The sequence below is a fragment of the Bufo bufo genome, chromosome 2 (genome assembly GCF_905171765.1).
Source record: "Bufo bufo chromosome 2, aBufBuf1.1, whole genome shotgun sequence".
Taxonomy (NCBI): Eukaryota; Metazoa; Chordata; class Amphibia; order Anura; family Bufonidae; genus Bufo; species Bufo bufo.
In genome coordinates, this window is record NC_053390.1 from 265,506,895 (window position 1) to 265,527,506 (window position 20,612).

At 41.8% G+C, this 20,612-nt stretch overlaps 1 protein-coding gene across 2 annotated transcripts in view; it reads left to right on the forward strand.

Moving 5' to 3' along the window:
* TTC28 (tetratricopeptide repeat domain 28) overlaps positions 1–20,612 on the forward strand; it is a 639,226-nt gene that overhangs the window by 601,803 nt on the left and 16,811 nt on the right. For both annotated transcript variants that reach the window (XM_040416538.1, XM_040416539.1), the window contains 5 exons: positions 2,211–2,390; positions 5,750–6,470; positions 10,072–10,196; positions 11,195–11,426; positions 17,537–17,613. In XM_040416538.1, the coding sequence (XP_040272472.1) occupies positions 2,211–2,390; positions 5,750–6,470; positions 10,072–10,196; positions 11,195–11,426; positions 17,537–17,613 (1,335 nt within the window). The remainder of the gene's footprint in view (positions 1–2,210; positions 2,391–5,749; positions 6,471–10,071; positions 10,197–11,194; positions 11,427–17,536; positions 17,614–20,612) is intronic.

Here is a 20,612-nt window from a genome sequence, read left to right on the forward strand (position 1 = left end):
GGAAAGCATCAGTAATGCACTAAATATGATGTGTTAGACTATCAGGCCATGCTTATGTATGGCTGTCTATGCAAGTGAATCTCAGCCTGCAGTTTCTTTAAAATGTTCATTACAGTTCTGTACATGAAAAAGAAATTGCTTGCTATTCAAACACAGGTTTATGTGTCTGATTCTGTATATACAGTATATATATATATATATATATATATGATATATATACAGTACAGACCAAAAGTTTGGACACACCTTCTCATTCAAAGAGTTTTCTTTATTTTCATGACTATGAAAATTGTAGATTCACACTGAAGGCATCAAAACTATGAATTAACACATGTGGAATTATATACATAACAAACAAGTGTGAAACAACTGAAAATATGTCATATTCTAGGTTCTTCAAAGTAGCCACCTTTTGCTTTGATTACTGCTTTGCACACTCTTGGCATTCTCTTGATGAGCTTCAAGAGGTAGTCCCCTGAAATGGTTTTCACTTCACAGGTGTGCCCTGTCAGGTTTAATAAGTGGGATTTCTTGCCTTATAAATGGGGTTGGGACCATCAGTTGCGTTGTGGAGACGTCCGGTGGATACACAGCTGATAGTCCTACTGAATAGACTGTTAGAATTTATTTTATGGCAAGAAAAAAGCAGCTAAGTAAAGAAAAACGAGTGGCCATCATTACTTTAAGAAATGAAGGTCAGTCAGTCAGCCGAAAAATTGGGAAAACTTTAAAAGTAAGGGCTATTTGACCATGAAGGAGAGTGATGGGGTGCTGCGCCAGATGACCTGGCCTCCACAGTCACCGGACCTGAACCCAATCGAGATGGTTTGGGGTGAGCTGGACCGCAGAGTGAAGGCAAAAGGGCCAACAAGTGCTAAGCATCTCTGGGAACTCCTTCAAGACTGTTGGAAGACCATTTCAGGGGACTACCTCTTGAAGCTCATCAAGAGAATGCCAAGAGTGTGCAAAGCAGTAATCAAAGCAAAAGGTGGCTACTTTGAAGAACCTAGAATATGACATATTTTCAGTTGTTTCACACTTGTTTGTTATGTATATAATTCCACATGTGTTAATTCATAGTTTTGATGCCTTCATAGTCATGAAAATAAAGAAAACTCTTTGAATGAGAAGGTGTGTCCAAACTTTTGGTCTGTACTGTATATATATATATATATATATATATATATATATAATCTTGTAGATTGCAGGCCCTCTCTCTTTCTGTACCAGTTTGTAACTCGCCTTGTTCATGCTTAGTGCAATTGTCTGTATTATGTATGTATACCCCTCATCATATGTACAGCGCCATGGAATGAATGCCACTTAAATAATATACATATATTTTAGGTAGATATTTTAGTGGGGAATACAGTCTTCCTTGTTCACTGTTTCATGTACATACATATTGTAGTGTTAAATGGGTTCTCTGGAATAATCAGTTTTTAGCAAGTGCTGCAGCTTGCCTCTCTAAACAGAAGATTCCTACTTACCTGTTCCCCAGGTAAGTCTGGTCCTGCGCACTGCCTATGCTATGTCCATGTTCCATTCCCCGCAGTGTTTACATCCGGCATTGTATGGTCACATGCTCGGCTGCAGCCAATGACTAGCTTCGTTGGTGATGTGCTTCTTGTGACCACGTCACCACTGAAACCAGTCATTGGCTGCAGCAGAGCCTGTGACCATGCTCATGCTGTGTCGGTTGCCAAAACTTTGAGGAACGGAACATAGACACAGCGCATAGGATCAGAGCAGCGGGAAGCAGGAAAGTATGAATATTATATTTAGAGAGGCGGGCACTTGCTAAAAATTGATTCTACCCAGAGAACCCCTTTAATTCCAAAATTTCAGCAAAGTTTTAGACTGTAGGAAATAAACTGTAGCACCCAGAAAACCTAGGAGAACTCTATGTATTTGTTCATGACCCGGAACACACTGCTACCTCTATTCTGCTTCAAATAGACATTGAAATTCCTTAGTGAAATCAAAGACTAAACAGTTGTAGAATAACTTCAGTTTTTACAGCAATTTTATCTTTTTGTCCTTGCTTAACTGTACTAATAAGTTCCCAGAGTCAAACATTTGTGGCAATTAACAAATTACGGTATGTGATAAAAATGAAACTTTGCTTAAAACGTTATCTTTACAGTATGTGTTTGCATGGAGATAGCATCTGCTGGAGTAATTGGAAGTTTTATGTTTCATCTCTGCAGGGACTTATGCATTCCAGTGGACCTGTGGGGAGACACAGACAACTGGTGCTGGTATTGGAGGGAGAACTGTACCTTATTCCATTTGCTCTCCTAAAAGGAAGCTCATCAAATGAGTATCTTTATGAACGCTTCAGTCTGATTGCTGTTCCTTCCATCCGATCTCTGAACATAAATTCCAAGGTAAGAGTAAAAAAATATTGGTTCACCTCAGTCCACAGTAAATTGCTGATACATGCTTAGTACTTCCTCCTGTCCATGAATGGCAGCATTTATGGCACCAAAAATATTGCTAGTTGCAGAAAGCAACTGGATGGTGTTATTGTAGGGTGTATTGGAGTACAGTCTGGACACTTTTTTCCATGCTTTGACTGACAGCTGTAGCATCCAATCAGGAGACCACTACAGCCACTATTGGAGATGATATGAAGCAGCTCAAAACAGAGAGCACTTCACATTGAAGTTCCGCCTCTAGTGCACTTAAGGAGCAGTATGTGACAGAAAAAATTCATATTCACACTACTCTGATAATAAAAGCTCCACAAAACATATGTGCTTCTCTTCCCAGCCCCTATATAGTATTGTCAACAGTTTAGCATGGTCAAAACTGTGACAGATTCACTTTAACCCTATCCTGACATTCGCCGTACATGTACAGTGGATGTCAGATCTTTAAAGATTAAAGGAGTTTTGGTCAACACTCTAACTACAACCAGCAGCACGAGTGCCACATTATGAACGCTACTTGCCTACTCACCTGGTCGTGAACAAGTTCCTGGTATTGGACCGAAACATTGGCCAAATCCTATTAAATTGCTGGACTGATCAATAAAGTTATATCTTATTGCAGATCTTTAAAGATGGCACCAGCTTAGGTGTTGAGCAGATGCCATGGTCAGCAGATGACTGCTGTTTTAAACAACAGGCACCCGCAAGCAGTGTACATGATCATGATGGTCTGAGCATGGATATTTAACACTTCAGATGCCATGTGACCAAACTGCTGCTATGACAGTAGCTTTGAAAAAACTCCCAGGCATTCCATAGTAAAGTTCCTTTTACATCCTGCCTGTGGCAGGGCTTAATAGGCCCATGATAATTTCCTCATGGACTTCAATTATAAGCCATTGCAGTCTGTGGTAGAATCAATAAAATTTTCCCCGGTGGGGCTAAAGATTGTTTAAAAAATCTGAATAATTCAAATCTCTTGTATGATGAACATCCTAATAGAAAACAAAAAAACAAAATAAGTGCAGAGGCCTAAAAGGGAAGGAAGAATAACCTAGTCACAGATCATCGAACACACTAAGATCAAAGCGGAAAAGACAAGCTGGGTCAAACCAGGAGAGACCAAGATAAACCAAATCAGAACCAATAAATCAGAGTCAATACCAAATGCAGGAATCAATAGCAGGAGAGCAGAGTAATTCAGAAAATCTAAATCAGAAATGATACCAAGTCAAGAATCAGAACCAGGAAGGCATGTCAGGGGGCCAAATGTAAGACAAGAATCAAGGTCAAGGAGAGTCAGAATGAGTAGAATAATGCTAGGATATCCTAGGGGGAAGACACCAATCACAGGCATCCTGTGGCCAGCTAATTGCCTGTTTAAATAGGGCGCACTACCTGGTCATGTAATATATCCGATGTCAAATGACTGATGACATCAGCACGCTGGACAAGTCAGTGCCAACTCTGATTGGCTGGTGCTCCTGCACCAGGAAGCCCGGCCCAGTCGCCCTGGCAGCTAGATGCCAGCAGAGCTGCCTTACTAAGATCAAAGGGTTTTTCTGAGACTTCTTAACTGATCTGGGACTCCCACCTGGGGGCTCCTGTAAGCGCTGGGCCTTCTCGCAGCTTTACCTACAGTACAGACCAAAAGTTTGGACACACCTTCTCATTCAAAGAGTTTTCTTTATTTTCATGACTATGAAGGCATCAAAACTATGAATTAACACATGTTGAATTATATACATAACAAAAAAGTGTGAAACAACTGAAAATATGTAATATTCTAGGTTCTTCAAAGTAGCCACCTTTTGCTTTGATTACTGCTTTGCACACTCTTGGCATTCTCTTGATGAGCTTCAAGAGGTAGTCCCCTGAAATGGTCTTCTAACAGTCTTGAAGGAGTTCCCAGAGATGCTTAGCACTTGTTGGCCCTTTTGCCTTCACTCTGCGGTCCAGCTCACCCCAAACCATCTCAATTGGGTTCAGGTCCGGTGACTGTGGAGGCCAGGTCATCTGGCACAGCACACCATCACTCTCCTTCATGGTCAATTAGCCCTTACTTTCAAAATTTTCCCAATTTTTCGGCTGACTGACTGACCTTCATTTCTTAAAGTAATGATGGCCACTCGTTTTTCTTTACTTAGCTGCTTTTTTCTTGCCATAATACAAATTCTAACAGTCTATTCAGTAGGACTATCAGCTGTGTATCCACCTGACTTCTCCTCAACGCAACTGATGGTCCCAACCCCATTTATAAGGCAAGAAATCCCACTTATTAAACCTGACAGGGCACACCTGTGAAGTGAAAACCATTTCAGGGGACTACCTCTTGAAGCTCATCAAGAGAATGCCAAGAGTGTGCAAAGCAGTAATCAAAGCAAAAGGTGGCTACTTTAAAGAACCTAGAATATGACATATTTTCAGTTGTTTCACACTTGTTTGTTATGTATATAATTCCACATGTGTTAATTCATAGTTTTGATGCCTTCAGTGTGAATCTACAAATTTCATAGTCATGAAAATAAAGAAAACTCTTTGAATGAGAAGGTGTGTCCAAACTTTTGGTCTGTACTGTATGTCAGTGATGTTACGTTCATCAGTCACATGAAGCACAGCTGCTATAGAAAGTAAGGGATTGTGCTCGGTAAGCTGAGAGAAGTTTGTGGCGCAAACAGGAGCCTGTGCCTTCTCAAACAGCTGATCGGATAGTTAATCAGTTAAAAAGTCTTGGAAAACCCCTTTAAAGGTCATTTCACATGGGCAGGTGAATTTCCTTTCATGAGCTCTCACTTACATTATAAGAAGTCGATTGGCATTTCAGGAAGGGTTTTAATGAATGATCATTCTTGCAAACAAATGTTCAGTCCCCTCCTCTGATAGAATGGTGTTTCTTGTTGGAACCACGTCCTCTGTTTGCACAGGTAGAAGTGCTGCTAAGAACTGATCATTTCAATGCCCATATAAAAGACAGGACCAATGGCAAACGCTTATCAACAAAGCTTACGCTGCTTACAGACATACTGTACTCCTCTATAAATATACTACAGTACATCCTCTCCTTTCCACCAGATGAACTTAAAAGATATGTCTGTTTTCAACTATACCATGTAACCATTGTGCATGTGCCCTTCCATATGAAGCCTATACAGATCCCAAACATTTGCTTTCAGAAGTATGTTCTTCTGCCTGATATCATTGGTAGGGATCTGCCCTAGGCAGAATGGGATTTGAAAAGGAAATATTCAATTCGCTTTCTTTCATCTATTTTGGTAACATCTTTTTAACCATACTGTTGTATATTTATTTTGCAGTCTCACTTGAGAAAGAATGCTCCAGTCTACTCAAGTTCTACCTCAATGGCAGCTGTCATAGGAAACCCTAAACTTCCCCCATCAGTGATGGATAGATGGCTGTGGGGTCCAATGCCCTCAGCAGAAGAAGAGGCCTACATGGTGGCTGAACTGTTGGGGTGTCAACCTCTTGTTGGCAGTTTAGCTACAAAAGACAAAGTGATGAGTGCACTCTCCCAAGCTGAATGTGTCCACTTTGCCACCCACATCTCATGGAAACTCGCAGCTTTGATACTAACTCCTAACAGTGAGAACAGCTCTGGAGCAAACAAAAGCACATTTGGCAACACTTATACTATTCCTGAGTCATTGCAAATGCAGGATGATGCCAGTGATGTGGAGAGCATATCAGACTGTCCACCTCTCCAAGAATTCCTGTTGACAGCAGCAGATGTCCTGGATCTTCGGCTTCCTGTTAAATTAGTAGTCCTTGGATCTTACCAAGAATCCAGCAACAAAGTCACAGCAGATGGAGTTATTGGCTTAACACGAGCCTTCCTGGCTGCTGGGGCCCAATGTGTCCTTGTATCTCTTTGGCCTGTGCCGGTTGCAGCTTCAAAAATGTTTGTTCATTCTTTTTACTCATCACTTTTAAATGGAATGAAAGCAAGCGCTTCCCTCTCAGAGGCAATGAAAACAGTGCAGAGCAGTAAGCAATACTCACATCCATCAAACTGGGCAGGTATGATAATTACTTTGTGTCTACACGGTACATCATTTTTACTGGAAGCATCTGCTATCCATGTCATTTGTAACTGTGCCTCGCTATTTGACATTGTATTTGCAGTATATCTTCAATTGTCATCACTTTTTCTGAGTTCACTATCTGCAACAAAATCAGATTATAATCTAAAAATGTCTTTGTTCTGTATGGTCATTTTCTTATTGCCCAGACAAAAAAGGAGATGTAGGAGGGCTATCACAAGATTAATGTAAAAAATTAAAATCAGACATTATTTAGTATATGACAATCTCTAACAAAGCTAGAACCAGCCCTGTACCTCACATGGATCCACAGCTCTCACTATTAATTTCTCCAATTGGTCTTCTAGATGTATTTCCAACTGGCAGCTCAGGAGGGATGGAGTATGTCCCCTCTGCTGCAGCTCTTTTCCCTTCTAACAGAAAAGAAGGCTGGTGGCTGTTGAATGGAACTCAGTGAGGTGGACAGAGATATAAGGAACAAACAACAGGTGGCGCTATACAGCTACACTTTTTTTGAATATCTCACTGACTATGCTAAATCTGATAACTGATAAGAGCATCCCCTTGTATCAGGTCCCTCCATGCTGCCTGCTGCATAAACCTGTACTGCATTCAGTTTGTCACATAGAGATGTGTCCCAACACATTACCCCACTCAATGTATGGCTCATTTAGGAGAGCGAAACTGTGTGACATTGGGTGTTGGGAATTATGTCCTTCACATTGTGGCGTCACTATCAGTTCCAACATCAGATGTTCCTTCTTATTTGTCACATTTAAACTCTACCCTTAAAGACTGGGGTTATATGTCCATATCTGTCAACTGTAGCCCTGATTGCAGCATACACGCAGCAGCACATACAGCATAAGGTGCTAAAGTTGTATATAGGTGTCTCACTCACAACTTTAAGATGATCCCCACTACTTTCCAGCAAATCAAGGTGGTTTTGTGCCAACTTCAAAAGGTTCCTCTCGACACGGAAATGACTACTCAGCCAATAAATGGTAGAGGCAGGTCACTGGCAGTGATTGGGAAGGATCAGGAAATAGAGACTGGCGGGGTGGGGAGAGGGGAAGAAGCATCGGAATGGGAACGGCGGAGGATTGGAGAGGGGAATATGTTTCTTACATCATTCTGAGGCCTGCCCAAATCATTTTATTGCCCAGAAAACCCCTATAAAGATGGGAGTAGAAGAAACCACACCACAATGGCAGCTGTATAGACACTCTACCAGTCTTTCTAGCAAGCAGGTATAATATAGGAAGCCGTAAGATTTATTGGCAGGTTCTAATGGGAAGCAATTAGACTTTTGCTCTTAATAATCTAATATCTCTTCATGTGAAGCTAATTGCTGATTCGTTGAATAGCTGCAATAGGACGGTAGAGACAATGATGGGGGGGCATGCGGTAGTATTGTTACAGCTCGCCATATGTGGTAGTAACTAATCTGCCTCTGTACAGTAATCCAGAAAGTTCAGCAAATTAAATTATTGATCAGTATTATTTAGCGCAATGTGCCACATAATGGCAAGGAAAAGGTTGTGATCAATATTTTAGTATAACCTATTTATTATGTGAAGAAATTGAGTGAAAAGCCTAAAGCTAGGACATTGGAATAATGAAGTTTACTAAGTAGATTTCCTATTTGATGTTTTAGTGGTAATAATTACAGATAAATGTAATGTAGCCTTTTACTGGAGAAGGGAATGGATAGCTTAATTTGTATCCATGTTAATTATTCATATTGTAGACCATGAATTTGCCACTTGTGGCTAATAAATGCAGATGTGTCGTTTTCAGCAAGTACTTTAGTACAAGGAGAAATTCTAAGAAGCTGCAGCTTTACCTCGACTTCAGCAGTCAGCAGTTTTGACGTGTCACAATGAATAGGTCAACACTGCAAACAGTTTTATAAGTAGAGCAAGAATGAGGATGGAGGTGACAAATGTATTTATTATCTTTCAATTAGGGCATAGGTATGTCATAGAGTGTGTGTGTCCCTGAACCTATAAGTCACAGTAAGTACTGGCGACTCTCACTCTGGCAGGACCCAGCCTATTATTGTGTTACATGGAGTTACGTTGCACCATCTCACTGTGCCGATTCCCAGTCCCTTAAAGAACTAGTACCCATGAATTGTTCCTGACCTCAGCCAATGCTCTTGTGCCCTTAACTTTTTAAGAACCCTTTCCTATATCTCTTTGCCTTAGCAATGAGGTCCAGTAGGATTCCTGCTGTTAAGGGCAGTGGGTGTGGAACCACTGTCCCAACCAAGTGGTTTGACTTTGGACTAGACCTAAGGGTGTTATCCTAGCAATCCCTTTAACGCCTTTTTGGTTCTCACCCTTTAACCCCTATACAGGGATTTGTTCTTCACTGCAGGGGAGCCATCAGGCCACTACCTCTTGGAATAGCCTCATTGTGGTAACCAGCTGACCCACTAGGGTCAAAGACACTGGTGCAAAGCACCAGGCAATACATATAGTCAGGAAACAGGCAGAGTTCAGGGTGGGCAGATTATGTTTAAATCCGTGTAACTGGTCCAAGGTCAGGGCATGCAGCAAAGCGTCAATAGGTTAAACAGACTAAGGTCAGGCAGCGGAGGGTCAGAATCGGTTAACAGGTAGAGGTCGGTACAGGGTCAGACAAACAAAACAGCACACCTTAATTTGGTACTAGCACACTAGAAAACCTAAAGCTCAGGCACCCTCCCCTAGTGGAAGGTGCCTTTAATAATCTGAAGTGTCTAGCCATTGGCTGGGGCAAACTAGGATTCATGCACACTGGCCCTATAAGAGTCGGGGAGCTAGATGCTCCCCCGAAGGGTAGTACAGGAGAACCTAGTTGGAAAGCATAGGCTGTGGCCTGCAGTCAGACAAACATCATGGGGTGACTGTGGTCAGACCTGCTGCCTATGTCTTCTATATTTGACTTTGTCTACGCGTCTGCCACCTGCCCTGACCTCCAACTGACTGCCATTTACCACAATCTGCCTCATACCTTGCACTGTCTCTGATTCCTGCCTGCCACCTTGGTACATGAGGTCTACTTCTCTTCTACACCTCAGCTGTTGGTAACAGTGACTGTTTTGAGGTGGTGACTTGGGGATTTGGTGTGAGAAAGTTGATGCTTCTTGTGGTGGCTAAGGGTGAGGAATGCAGAATTCTAGACTCTGCTCCCTGGTTTAGCTCTTCGCCACATCTACCAGCGACTCAGTGGGTCCTCATAATCTCCAGTAGGACTTGTTATACATGGACAACCATTCCTTTGAATGGCTTCCATGTAATATTCCATTTCCCTTGCAGTGGTCAAAGAAAAAGGAATGCATGTCTTTAATTTTTCAAATGCTATCACCAAAGTGCAGCTCTGTTTTATGTATCATTTAGATTCCCTAATATTTCAGCCAAAAGGCATAATTACAGCTGGTAAGTTATGGGTTAAAGAAATGAGTGTATCATAAATAGTTTACAAACTATATAAAATGAAAGAAATAAAAGAAACAAATAAAATCTGCTAATATTTTATGTTACAATGAAATATAAATAATCTCGTCTTCATTGGCTGTTTACACCACACAGGATTCATGCTTATTGGGAGTGATGTGAAGCTGAACAGTACATCATCACTGATTGGTCAAGCTCTATCAGAGATCCTCCAGAACCCCGACCGAGCAAGAGATGCTCTAAGGGTTTTATTACATCTGGTAAGATCAATTCATTTAACATGTTCACCTTCATTAGGTGAAAACAAATCAAAGGGGTTGTCCAACATCCATTACAATTTAGAAGATGGGCACTGTTTAAAACAACAACAAAAAAGCACTATCCTTTTGCCAGTCCCACAGTTCCCACCCCCATCATTTCCAAACCCTGGTGGACCTGAAGTGATGTACACACACACACGTTTCCACTGGTGGCTAGTAAATGGCCTCAGCGGTGATGTGCACAAACCGCATGTGACCGATCAGAAGCACATATTAATTTCCAGTCCAGTGGGGAGGGAAAGCGCAGGACTGGCAAAAGGTGAGTGCTTTTTATTCTTTTGTTTTTTAAATACTGTCTAGCCGCCTTCTTATAGGATATGGACAAATTCAGGGCAATTCTTTTGGGCTAAAAATCATTTTTTAACTTGGTCTTTATTAAAAAATTTCTGCTGTTTTTAAGATGTAGGTTTTACCGTAAACATCAGTCTGTTGCAGAGTGTCACTTCTCAGTCCCATTAGCTGATGGCTCATGTGTGGAATTATTTTTGATCTCTTGACCTCATAAACACTGATTTGAGCCATATTCTTATCTGTTTGATAAGTTTAGCTATAGTGAGTGTTTATGAGGTCAGGAGATCAGAGATAAGGCTTCACATGGGACGAAGAAGTAATGCACTGCAAACAGACTGATTTTTTAATCCCTGTATCTCAAAAACAGCTTAAAATTTTAATAAAGCCTAATTGAAAAAATGATTTTTAGCCCAAAATGAGTAAAATGCAATCATAAAAAATTGCCCCTAAGTTGTCCATAGCTTTTAAATTTAATGGATGTCGGACAACCCCTTTAAGGAAATAAGCATCAGACCATGACATGTAATTTGCATATGTTACCTATGCCAGGATTTTCTATATATATTGATAGTATCTTAGGCACATGTAATGTTGGCTGCCAAGTTTCATAATCAATCTGCATATTAATTGCATTGCATGCTTTACAGGTGGAAAAGTCTTTGCAGAGGATTCAGAATGGACAACGTAATTCAATGTACACATCCCAGCAGAGTGTGGAAAACAAAGTGGGGGGAATACCAGGCTGGCAGTCACTGTTAACAGCCGTAGGATTTCGACTTGACCCCCCAGCCAGTGGTCTTCCTGCAGCAGTGTTTTTCCCAACATCTGATCCTGGTGATCGACTTCAGCAGTGCAGTACAACCATGCAGTCCCTCTTAGGTAACTTTCATTTCTAAAAACATAGGAGCTGTCATAACTTCAGCAGGAGAGTATTAATAAAAACTGAACTTTCAGAAAACAAGGACAGTCTTGGTAGCTTAGAAAAGTGTGATAAAAATATAATTGTGCATTTCGGAGATGTTCCTATACCTGTTTTTCAAGAATCACAGCTGCAATACGATCATGTCCAATAGTTATACAAGAATAGGGACAGTATAATAAAAATATGTGTGAGCCTTATTAAACTGTGCTTGTACATTTCTTAAAAAGAAAATAGGTGCAGCTGAATGAAGGGCCCAGAAATTATGTATTTTAGGCCAAAGATTTTAAACGAGTTCTCTGCACCTTACCTAAATGATGTGTATCAGCTAACCTATGGAAGAGAGAAAGTTTCAGCAGTACTTACCCTTCTGTCATACCAAAAATTCCTTGATCTTGGCTGTGATCTCGTGACCGCTTGACTGGCTGTGGCCTCTTCCACTGAACTCCTGAGTGAATGTGCTCCCATTTCTTCCTATTCAGCTGCATGTACGTTTTGGGCCCAGAACAGGAAGACAGTGGAGCACATCCAGTCAGGACCTCAGTGGAAGAGCCTACAGCCAGTCAAAAGTGATCACAGCTGAAATTGTAGTATTGGCAGTGGGACTGAAGAAGAAGTACTGCTAAAAATCTCTTGTTTCCACAGTTTAGCTGATACACAGAACTGAGGTAAACCAGGAGAGCCCATTTAACCCCTTTCCAACCACCACCGTATATGTACTGTAAAAGTCAGATCTTTTAAGATGACACCAACTCATGATCTCTATAGCTGCTGGGTTTCTGTTTGTTGTAAACTGCAGATAACTCAGACTAATGTCTGCGCTTGTCGATAACGTTTATCGCAGACATGTAACCCCTCAGATGAGGTGGCTGTCCCCGGGAGCGCTGCTCTCCCAGGGTGTGAACAGCAACCCCGCATGGCAATTGGAGGAGTTGTTGATTGCAATAGCCTGAGTCTCTCTGAAGAAACCCACGCTATTGAAGTTGTAGTTCCTATGAAGGCCTGTAGGTGGCAGGGCTCCAATAACAACATAGCAAATCTGCAGTGGGTGACAAAAAAAAACTATAAAAAAGTTTTAAAAAAATGTTAAGTTTTTAAACATATAAAAATTCAAACCACCCCCTTTACCCATAATTGAAATGAAAAAAACAAGAAAAATAAACATGAATGGCAACGGACAAAAAAAAAACAAATTTCGCCATATTATAGCTGCTTCACCTCCCCAAAAAAAGTGATCAAAAAGTCAGACACACTCCAAAATGATATCAATAAAAACTACAGATCGCGCTGAAAAAAGGAGCCCCCACTCAGCTCTATAGACATAACTATAAAAAAAGTTATAGGGGTCAGAATATGGCAATCCCAAGGTAAAATTTTTTATTTTTCATGCTGGGAATCGGCCAGACAAAAAAATGCTGTGTGCATATTTTGAGTAGCAGCCGGAGCTCTGCCGGTCCCTATTATAGTCAATGGAGTCTGGCAGGTAGTTGTTAGTATCCTGCAGTACCAGAACATGCTACCAGAGTTCCCTGCCGCAGTGTGAAACTGGTCTAACATATCAAAGCACACCCACTTTCCAACCCACTTTTTAAAACTGGAGTGAGTGGAGTAAAAATGCAAAAGGTTGCAAACTTTTTGTGAAAGTAAGGCCAAAAAATCACAAAGCCAGAATTCTGGAATGCAGGGCTTGATAAATTCCCCCTTTGTGACATCTACAGCATTTCTAAAGGGTGTATTAGACACCCCGATGCTGCAAGCGATTGTGGGGAGGGAAGCGTTCCCTCCCAGGGGAGGAGCGATAGCAATGCCATCTCTCGTCCCCATGCAGGACAGCGGTGTGCTGGGGGGCAGAGCATGATTACACAGTATGATCTGCCGATGCTGCAAAATCCTGATCTTTCAGCATGCTGAAAGATCTGAATTCTCTGATGAATGAGCGTTTGCTCGGAGGCAGTATTACACTGCCGGATGACGGCTAACGAGTGTTCATAGGAACGCTTTTAAGTGATTATCGGGCAGAAAATCTGCCTGTCTACTATACTTTTAACTGATCTGCTTGGTGCTAGATTCCTGTAATAGTATTCAACTAGTGAACATATTCCAAACAAAATAATCATGAGCCTTGTCATGAAAGTTCAAAGCGACCTTTGTTTTAGCAGAAACCACAGAATTCTCTCATGTTTCTTGTATGTAATGTCAGACAAATAGCTGGAGAGATATCTGCCTTCTCCTCCAGTTACTCCGGTATGTGTCTGCAATCCAAGCCTTGCTTGCATCTCATTAAAGTGAAGGCACTTAACTGGATATGTATTGTTTCTTATCACACACAATGCACAAGAAGATGCGAAATATAATATTCTGCTTCTCTTAGCCTGAGGCTACACACATTTCTGTAATGTCACCACTGGCAAAAGAAACACACTTAGCTGCATTCATGTTAGCGCACACCTGTGGTTTCTGACAGTCGCTTAATAGTTAAAATCTGAAAACAAAAAGGCTGATCCAACCTTTTTCAATGCAAGTGCATGAACTGAAATGTCATTAAAATCTCCCACCACTAGGGGGAGCTCAATGCAAAGAGATTATTACAACTTGGTAATTGTATAAATGTATTAAGCTCCCCCTAGTGGTGGCTTCAGGCAGCCAGCTTTGTAGTAGAAAGGAAGCAGTAAATTTCTTCATGTATTTATGCCAGTTGTCTGGTGTATATACATTGATAAATATGGTGTTCAGAATGAGCACCATATTTTTTAAGAACTTGTTCCAATTTTCACCGACAGAAACGTCAACTAAAGTGGAGTTAATTTGTTTTTAATTAAAATGTCCTCTGCGTAATAAAAAAAATACATAAATTCATTAGAAATGTGGGGCATTATACTTTGCTTTCTGCATTGCCTGGGAGTGATTGACACACACATACTCTGAAATACTGGATGGGGCAAGAGAGCACATAGTAAGTTTTTCTATGGGGCCCTATGAGATCTGAGTATGCCCATGATGATGGTGGTCCTACTCAGTAACTGACAGCCTGCCCTGTATGACTACATACAGAGATAGCTATCACTGATAAGATTGCCTCCATGACTTCTCAGCTGCCTGCAGATTACACAGTATTTTCACAGGTCCGCTTTAAAGGCTATGTACACCTTCAGAGGCAATTTTTGTTTATTATTGCATTTTACTCATTTTTGGCTAAAAATCCTATTTTCATTTGGCCTTTATTAAAAATATTGAGCCATTCTGTCACAAAGGGTTAACTGTTTCTCTAACTGTGTGACTGGTACTTTCCCTTTTACTTTGTGTCACTCTTCTAATAACCCTTATATCTAAACTACTAAACACTTATCAGTAAGATAAGAACTGAACTATACTGAGTATTTATAGGGTCAAAAAGCAGAGATAAGGAGCCTGTCTGCTCCTGGTCTGACAGAAAATCCACAGACTGCTACTTCAGCATCTCCGCTATGTACACAAAAAAAGGATTCTATATTTTTCAATAAAGACTAACATAGAAACATAGAATGTGTCGGCAGATAAGAACCATTTGGCCCATCTAGTCTGCCCAATATACTGAGTACTATGAATAGCCCCTGGCCTTATCTTATATGAAGGATGGCCTTATGCCTATCCCATGCATGCTTAAACTCCTTCACTGTATCTGCAGCTACCACTTCTGCAGGAAGGCTATTCCATGCATCCACTACTCTTTCAGTAAAGTAATACTTCCTGATATTACTTTTAAACCTTAGCCCCTCTAATTTTAAATATGTCCTCTTGTAGCAGTTTTTCTTCTTTTAAATATTCTCTCCTCTTTTACCTTGTTGATTCCCTTTATGTATTTAAAAGTTTCTATCATCTCCCCTCTGTCTTGTCTTTCTTCCAAGCTGTACATGTTAAGGTCCTTTAATCTTTCCTGGTAAGTTTTATCCTGCAATCCATGTACCAGTTTAGTAGCTCTTCTCTGAACTCTCTCCAAAGTATCAATATCCTTCTGGAGATGTGGTCTCCAGTACGGAGCACAATACTCCAAATGAGGTCTCACTAGTACTCTGTAGAGCGGCATGAGCACCTCCCTCTTTCTACTGGTAATGCCTCTCCCTATACACCCAAGCATTCTGCTAGCATTTCCTGCTGCTCTATGTCACGGCTGAGGATGGGGGAAATCCTCAGCCGTGCAATGCCAGATACTGTTGGCCTACTCGGCCAGGAGAACAGGATAGGGAGCAGGTCACCTCCTAACAGCGTCCCTACCCTGACCCTAACTCCTAACTGCATGGGCCGACCTTAAAGGTAGGAGGACCCATGCGCAGGAACCTCGGATCCCTAACTCACCCTCCGTCCGGTCCCTGCGCTAGGAGTCAGGGTAAGACGACCTACTCCTCCTAGACGCGGAGGAAGCAGGAGTCTCACTGGCCAAGCTGTTGGGAAAAAGGGGAACACAAACAGTTTTACGGGTATGGCAGGCGAACTAGAAGTTCCACCAACCTGCCACAGCCTTGCTGACTGGATCTCTGAGCAACAGGAATCCAGAACCGTAAACTGCACAAAGTGACAAGGAAGGTCCCAACAGAAACATCAGATACAACATGACATACAAGAGACATAAGCATAAACTTAAACTTAAACTATAGACTAAGACTTAGACTCAAACTTTAACTATGACCACAGTGGTGGCTCTCACTGGCTGATGAAAAACACAGGAGGCTGCTATCAGCAAGCATGCTGAAGCAACCTACTGAGCTCTGCAAGAGAGAGGGTCTTTATAGGCCCAAGTGGCCACACCCAAACGGTCAGACACACCCAGTGACATCACACACACTGGGAAGGGAGTTAACCCTTCCAGCACCAGGGAAGGGAAACACACACTTAAGGTAGAAGTGTCCAAAACACAAGACACACTGTGGCTGTTGCTGCAAGCAACGACATGGGTGGCGCACGTGTCCAGGGAGTCAGCCCGAAGGCCGGGACACTGCCACCACATGTACATAATACCACCTAAGGTTGCCACGGGTAACCACAGTGCGGGGAATGATGTCCGTGCGCACACAAACATAAAACACAGTGCACACCAGACATACAAACGTGCATCCACACACAACTCCCCGGGAACCGCACACAAGGCTGTTGTCCGCGGCAACCGCACCGAGGCCAACTACATAATGCCTCAGCTGCGGTTGACACAACAACCAAAACCGCGGGCAACTGTATGCGACTCCCAAGGAGTCACGACCATAACCGTGGCCGTGACACTCTATGACATTGTCTGCCTACCTTTAAGTCTTCTGAAATAATGACCCCTAAATCCCTTTCCTCAGATACTGAGGTTAGGACTGATTGAAAAAAAGATTTTTAGCTCAAAATAAGTACAATGCAATACTGAAAAAAATTCCCCGAAAGGTATTCAAAGCCTTTAAGTTCTACGTACAGGAGTGCCTTTACATACAATGCATGTGGGAGTGAGAACACTTTATGTTCTCCGTGCTTTTAAAATGACCATCAGCTCTCCTGATGTGTGCCTTCGTAAATTCCTGCCTTCCTTATAATATAATGATCCTCCAGCTTCTTTTCTTATAATTCTGCATTGTGTCGTTCCTCTTGTTCTATTTTTCCTAGAATTTTAGGAATATGTTGACAACTGGCTGTTACAAGTTAGGTGTGTGTCCCTACACAATTCTTGCATTGTCCGACTAGAGCTGAAAGTGTCACACTATGTAGGAACACACCCCAACTGGTAACACCCATTTGTCAATTTATTCCTAAATATTCAGGAGGAATAACGAAGGACGTTCCAGACTCATTTCATGGGGAATGCACATATCTACTGAAACAGACATGTCAGGAGAGGAGACTTCTCCTCTTACATGTGAGATAAGAATGTGAAACTGTATCCTAATGTGTAGCGGGAAGCATGATGGACAGGGAGCACTTGAGCAGCAGGATAGGTCTTTTTTCCTTGAGTAGATGCTCATATTCACCTCAGTATTTATGGTGTTATCATTGCACTGTCTAATGTTCCAGTACGTGTATGGATTATCATAGTTCATTCCCAGCAATGTTCTCCTTTCCTCAGGGTTGCCGCACGCTGCACTCCAGGCTCTTTGTAAACTTATCACTGCTTCAGAAACCGGAGAACAGCTGATTAATCGGGTAAGTGAGGCCAGACGTACAAGTGGTAGAGATTCATCCTCACTGGAGTGCACATGGATGGTCTGCCAAGCTGGACCATGTGGTTCTGATATGCTGTCAGACCCCTTTCTACGTCCTGGCATCTATATTGCCATATATTTGTGACTTATCAATCCAGTATAACTCATATTAACACCCTTGAAGCCAATGTCGTCAGTGCATGAAAGCAGTCAGCATGGTTAGCATGAAGAGTGAGCAATGGATGAGCTTTGATAAATAATCCATTCTGTTTCTCATGCGCTTGAAGTGGTCTATAGCCATCTATCACGTCTTATTTAACTTGATTTCTGCTACGGGCTTACATGCATGGTCCTAAAGTAAAAGCAGATCTTTCCGAAGAATGCAATGAATGTCTAAACAAACTACCGGAACCAGATTTGCAGCTTGAAGCGCTCACTTGTTTGCACGATAGCTTTCCTCTGCTCTAATCATCTGCATAAAGGACAGGTACAGTCTGATTGTGGGGCCAGTATGGTGGTGGTGCATGAAGTCTTACTACACGCAAGACGAATTATAGGATGAGAACGAGGAACAAGGAACAGAGGCCCAGATTTACTAATGTGTCTGCAAAAAAATAATAATAATCAAATAGTGGCACAATTTTAAGGCATCTTGGGTTTCTACACTTTTTTCTGACATGGAGCCTTGTGGAAAAGAAGCAGAACCTAAGATGCACCATTTTGCACCAAAATTGTGCCACAATACTGGTGTAAAAATGTGTTTCAGGGTAAGCCAACCAATAGTTGGTATAGAGTCAGAGAAAAGGGTCCATCCCTGCTCCACAGCCAGAGCCCTTGTGATAAATCTGGTGCAGGTCTCGATAGCCTGGCTAAGCTTACCCCATCTATAGGATTAGTAAATCTGCTCCATTATTATGTCCATAGGTCTCCACCAATCCAGCCCAAACAACCCAATACTTTTATATATACTGTTTAAGAGAATGGCTCAGATGGCAATTCCCTAGTGTTTCCACTAAATCTGAATCCACAGAAAATACATGATTACCCCATGAAACTATAACTTTTATTAATATGCACTAAAATATGTCCCCACACTTAAATAATATTTAAAGTGAATCATAAAAAGCCAGAAAAAGTTCTGGAAAATATATCTGCAGGAGCTATTGGTATACCAAATGATATCAATACAAAAAGGGGTTCTTCAGATGGGGCTTGGATGTCCAAATTATATCCAGCTCATCCTTACTCACAATTTTAGTGTGAGGATATCATGGGTTGATATCTCAAGGTCATGTGATCCTGCCATCTTGATAGGTAAAGGTACCCCTTGATTCATGTGAAAGTACTTTGGATTAGGATCTCTGGAATTTGTAGTTCAGCTGCATCAGTAGTCGGAAATCCCTCTCGGTTCCTGCCTGAGAAGTGGGGTTCCAATGTCCAGTTAGAATTGGTGAGCCTGTCCCTCCAGTTTACAACACCAAGCTTGGTCAGAAACATATGATTTTAGCATGTTCTACTCAGGCTTGGATTTTGGGATTAACAGAACAACCTACACTCACCTAAAGAATTATTAGGAACACCTGTTCTATTTCTCATTAATGCAATTATCTAGTCAACCAATCACATGGCAGTTACTTCAATGCATTTAGGGGGGTGGTCCTGGTCAAGACAATCTCCTGAACTCTAAACTGAATGTCAGAATGGGAAAGAAAGGTGATTTAAGCAATTTTGAGCGTGGCATGGTTGTTGGTGCCAGACGGGCCGGTCTGAGTATTTCACAATCTGCTCAGTTACTAGGATTTTCACGCACAACCATTTCTAGGGTTTACAAAGAATGGTGTGAAAAGGGAAAAACATCCAGTATGCGGCAGTCCTGTGGGCAAAAATGCCTTGTGGATGCTAGATGTCAGAGGAGAATGGGCCAACTGATTCAAGCTGATAGAAGAGCAACGTTGACTGAAATAACCACTCGTTACAACCGAGGTATGCAGCAAAGCATTTGTGAAGCCACAACACGCACAACCTTGAGGCGGATGGGCTACAACAGCAGAAGACCCCACCGGGTACCACTCATCTCCACTACAAATAGGAAAAAGAGGCTACAATTTGCACGAGCTCACCAAAATTGGACTGTTGAAGACTGGAAAAATGTTGCCTGGTCTGATGAGTCTCGATTTCTGTTGAGACATTCAAATGGTAGAGTCCGAATTTGGCGTAAACAGAATGAGAACATGTATCTATCCTCTGATGGCTACTTCCAGCAGGATAATGCACCATGTCACAAAGCTCTAATCATTTCAAATTGGTTTCTTGAACATGACAATGAGTTCACTGTACTAAGATGGCCCCCACAGTCACCAGATCTCAACCCAATAGAGCATCTTTGGGATGTGGTGGAACGGGAGCTTCGTGCCCTGGATGTGCATCCCTCAAATCTCCATCAACTGCAAGATGCTATCCTATCAATATGGGCCAACATTTCTAAAGAATGCTATCAGCACCTTGTTGAATCAATGCCACGTAGAATTAAGGCAGTTCTGAAGGCAAAAGGGGGTCCAACACCGTATTAGTATGGTGTTCCTAATAATTCTTTAGGTGAGTGTATGTACATTCTTTTTAGCTATTGATGTTACACAGGACAGCGATAAGAAATTCAAATTCCCAGCATGCTAGCAGATTTTTCATGCATGGTACCTGACGGGATCTTCCCGATGCTAATGAAGTCAGTAAAAAAGGTCTTTTCTCAGTAACACAATAACTGAAGAGACAGAGAAGGGGTGATCATGTTACAGTCTCTCTGAGACACAGGCTGTGAGAGGGGAGAAGGAGCAGCAGGGTGAAGCAGCTGATTGCATCCCCGTCCACACAGTATAACACTCCAACTCCAGCTAGCAAGAGCCACCACCACCCACTCAGAAATGTTATAGAGAGAAAATGTACATTTTTCGGAGAAGACTGAAATCGTGCAGGAGAGACCAAACATTTCTTACTGCATTACAT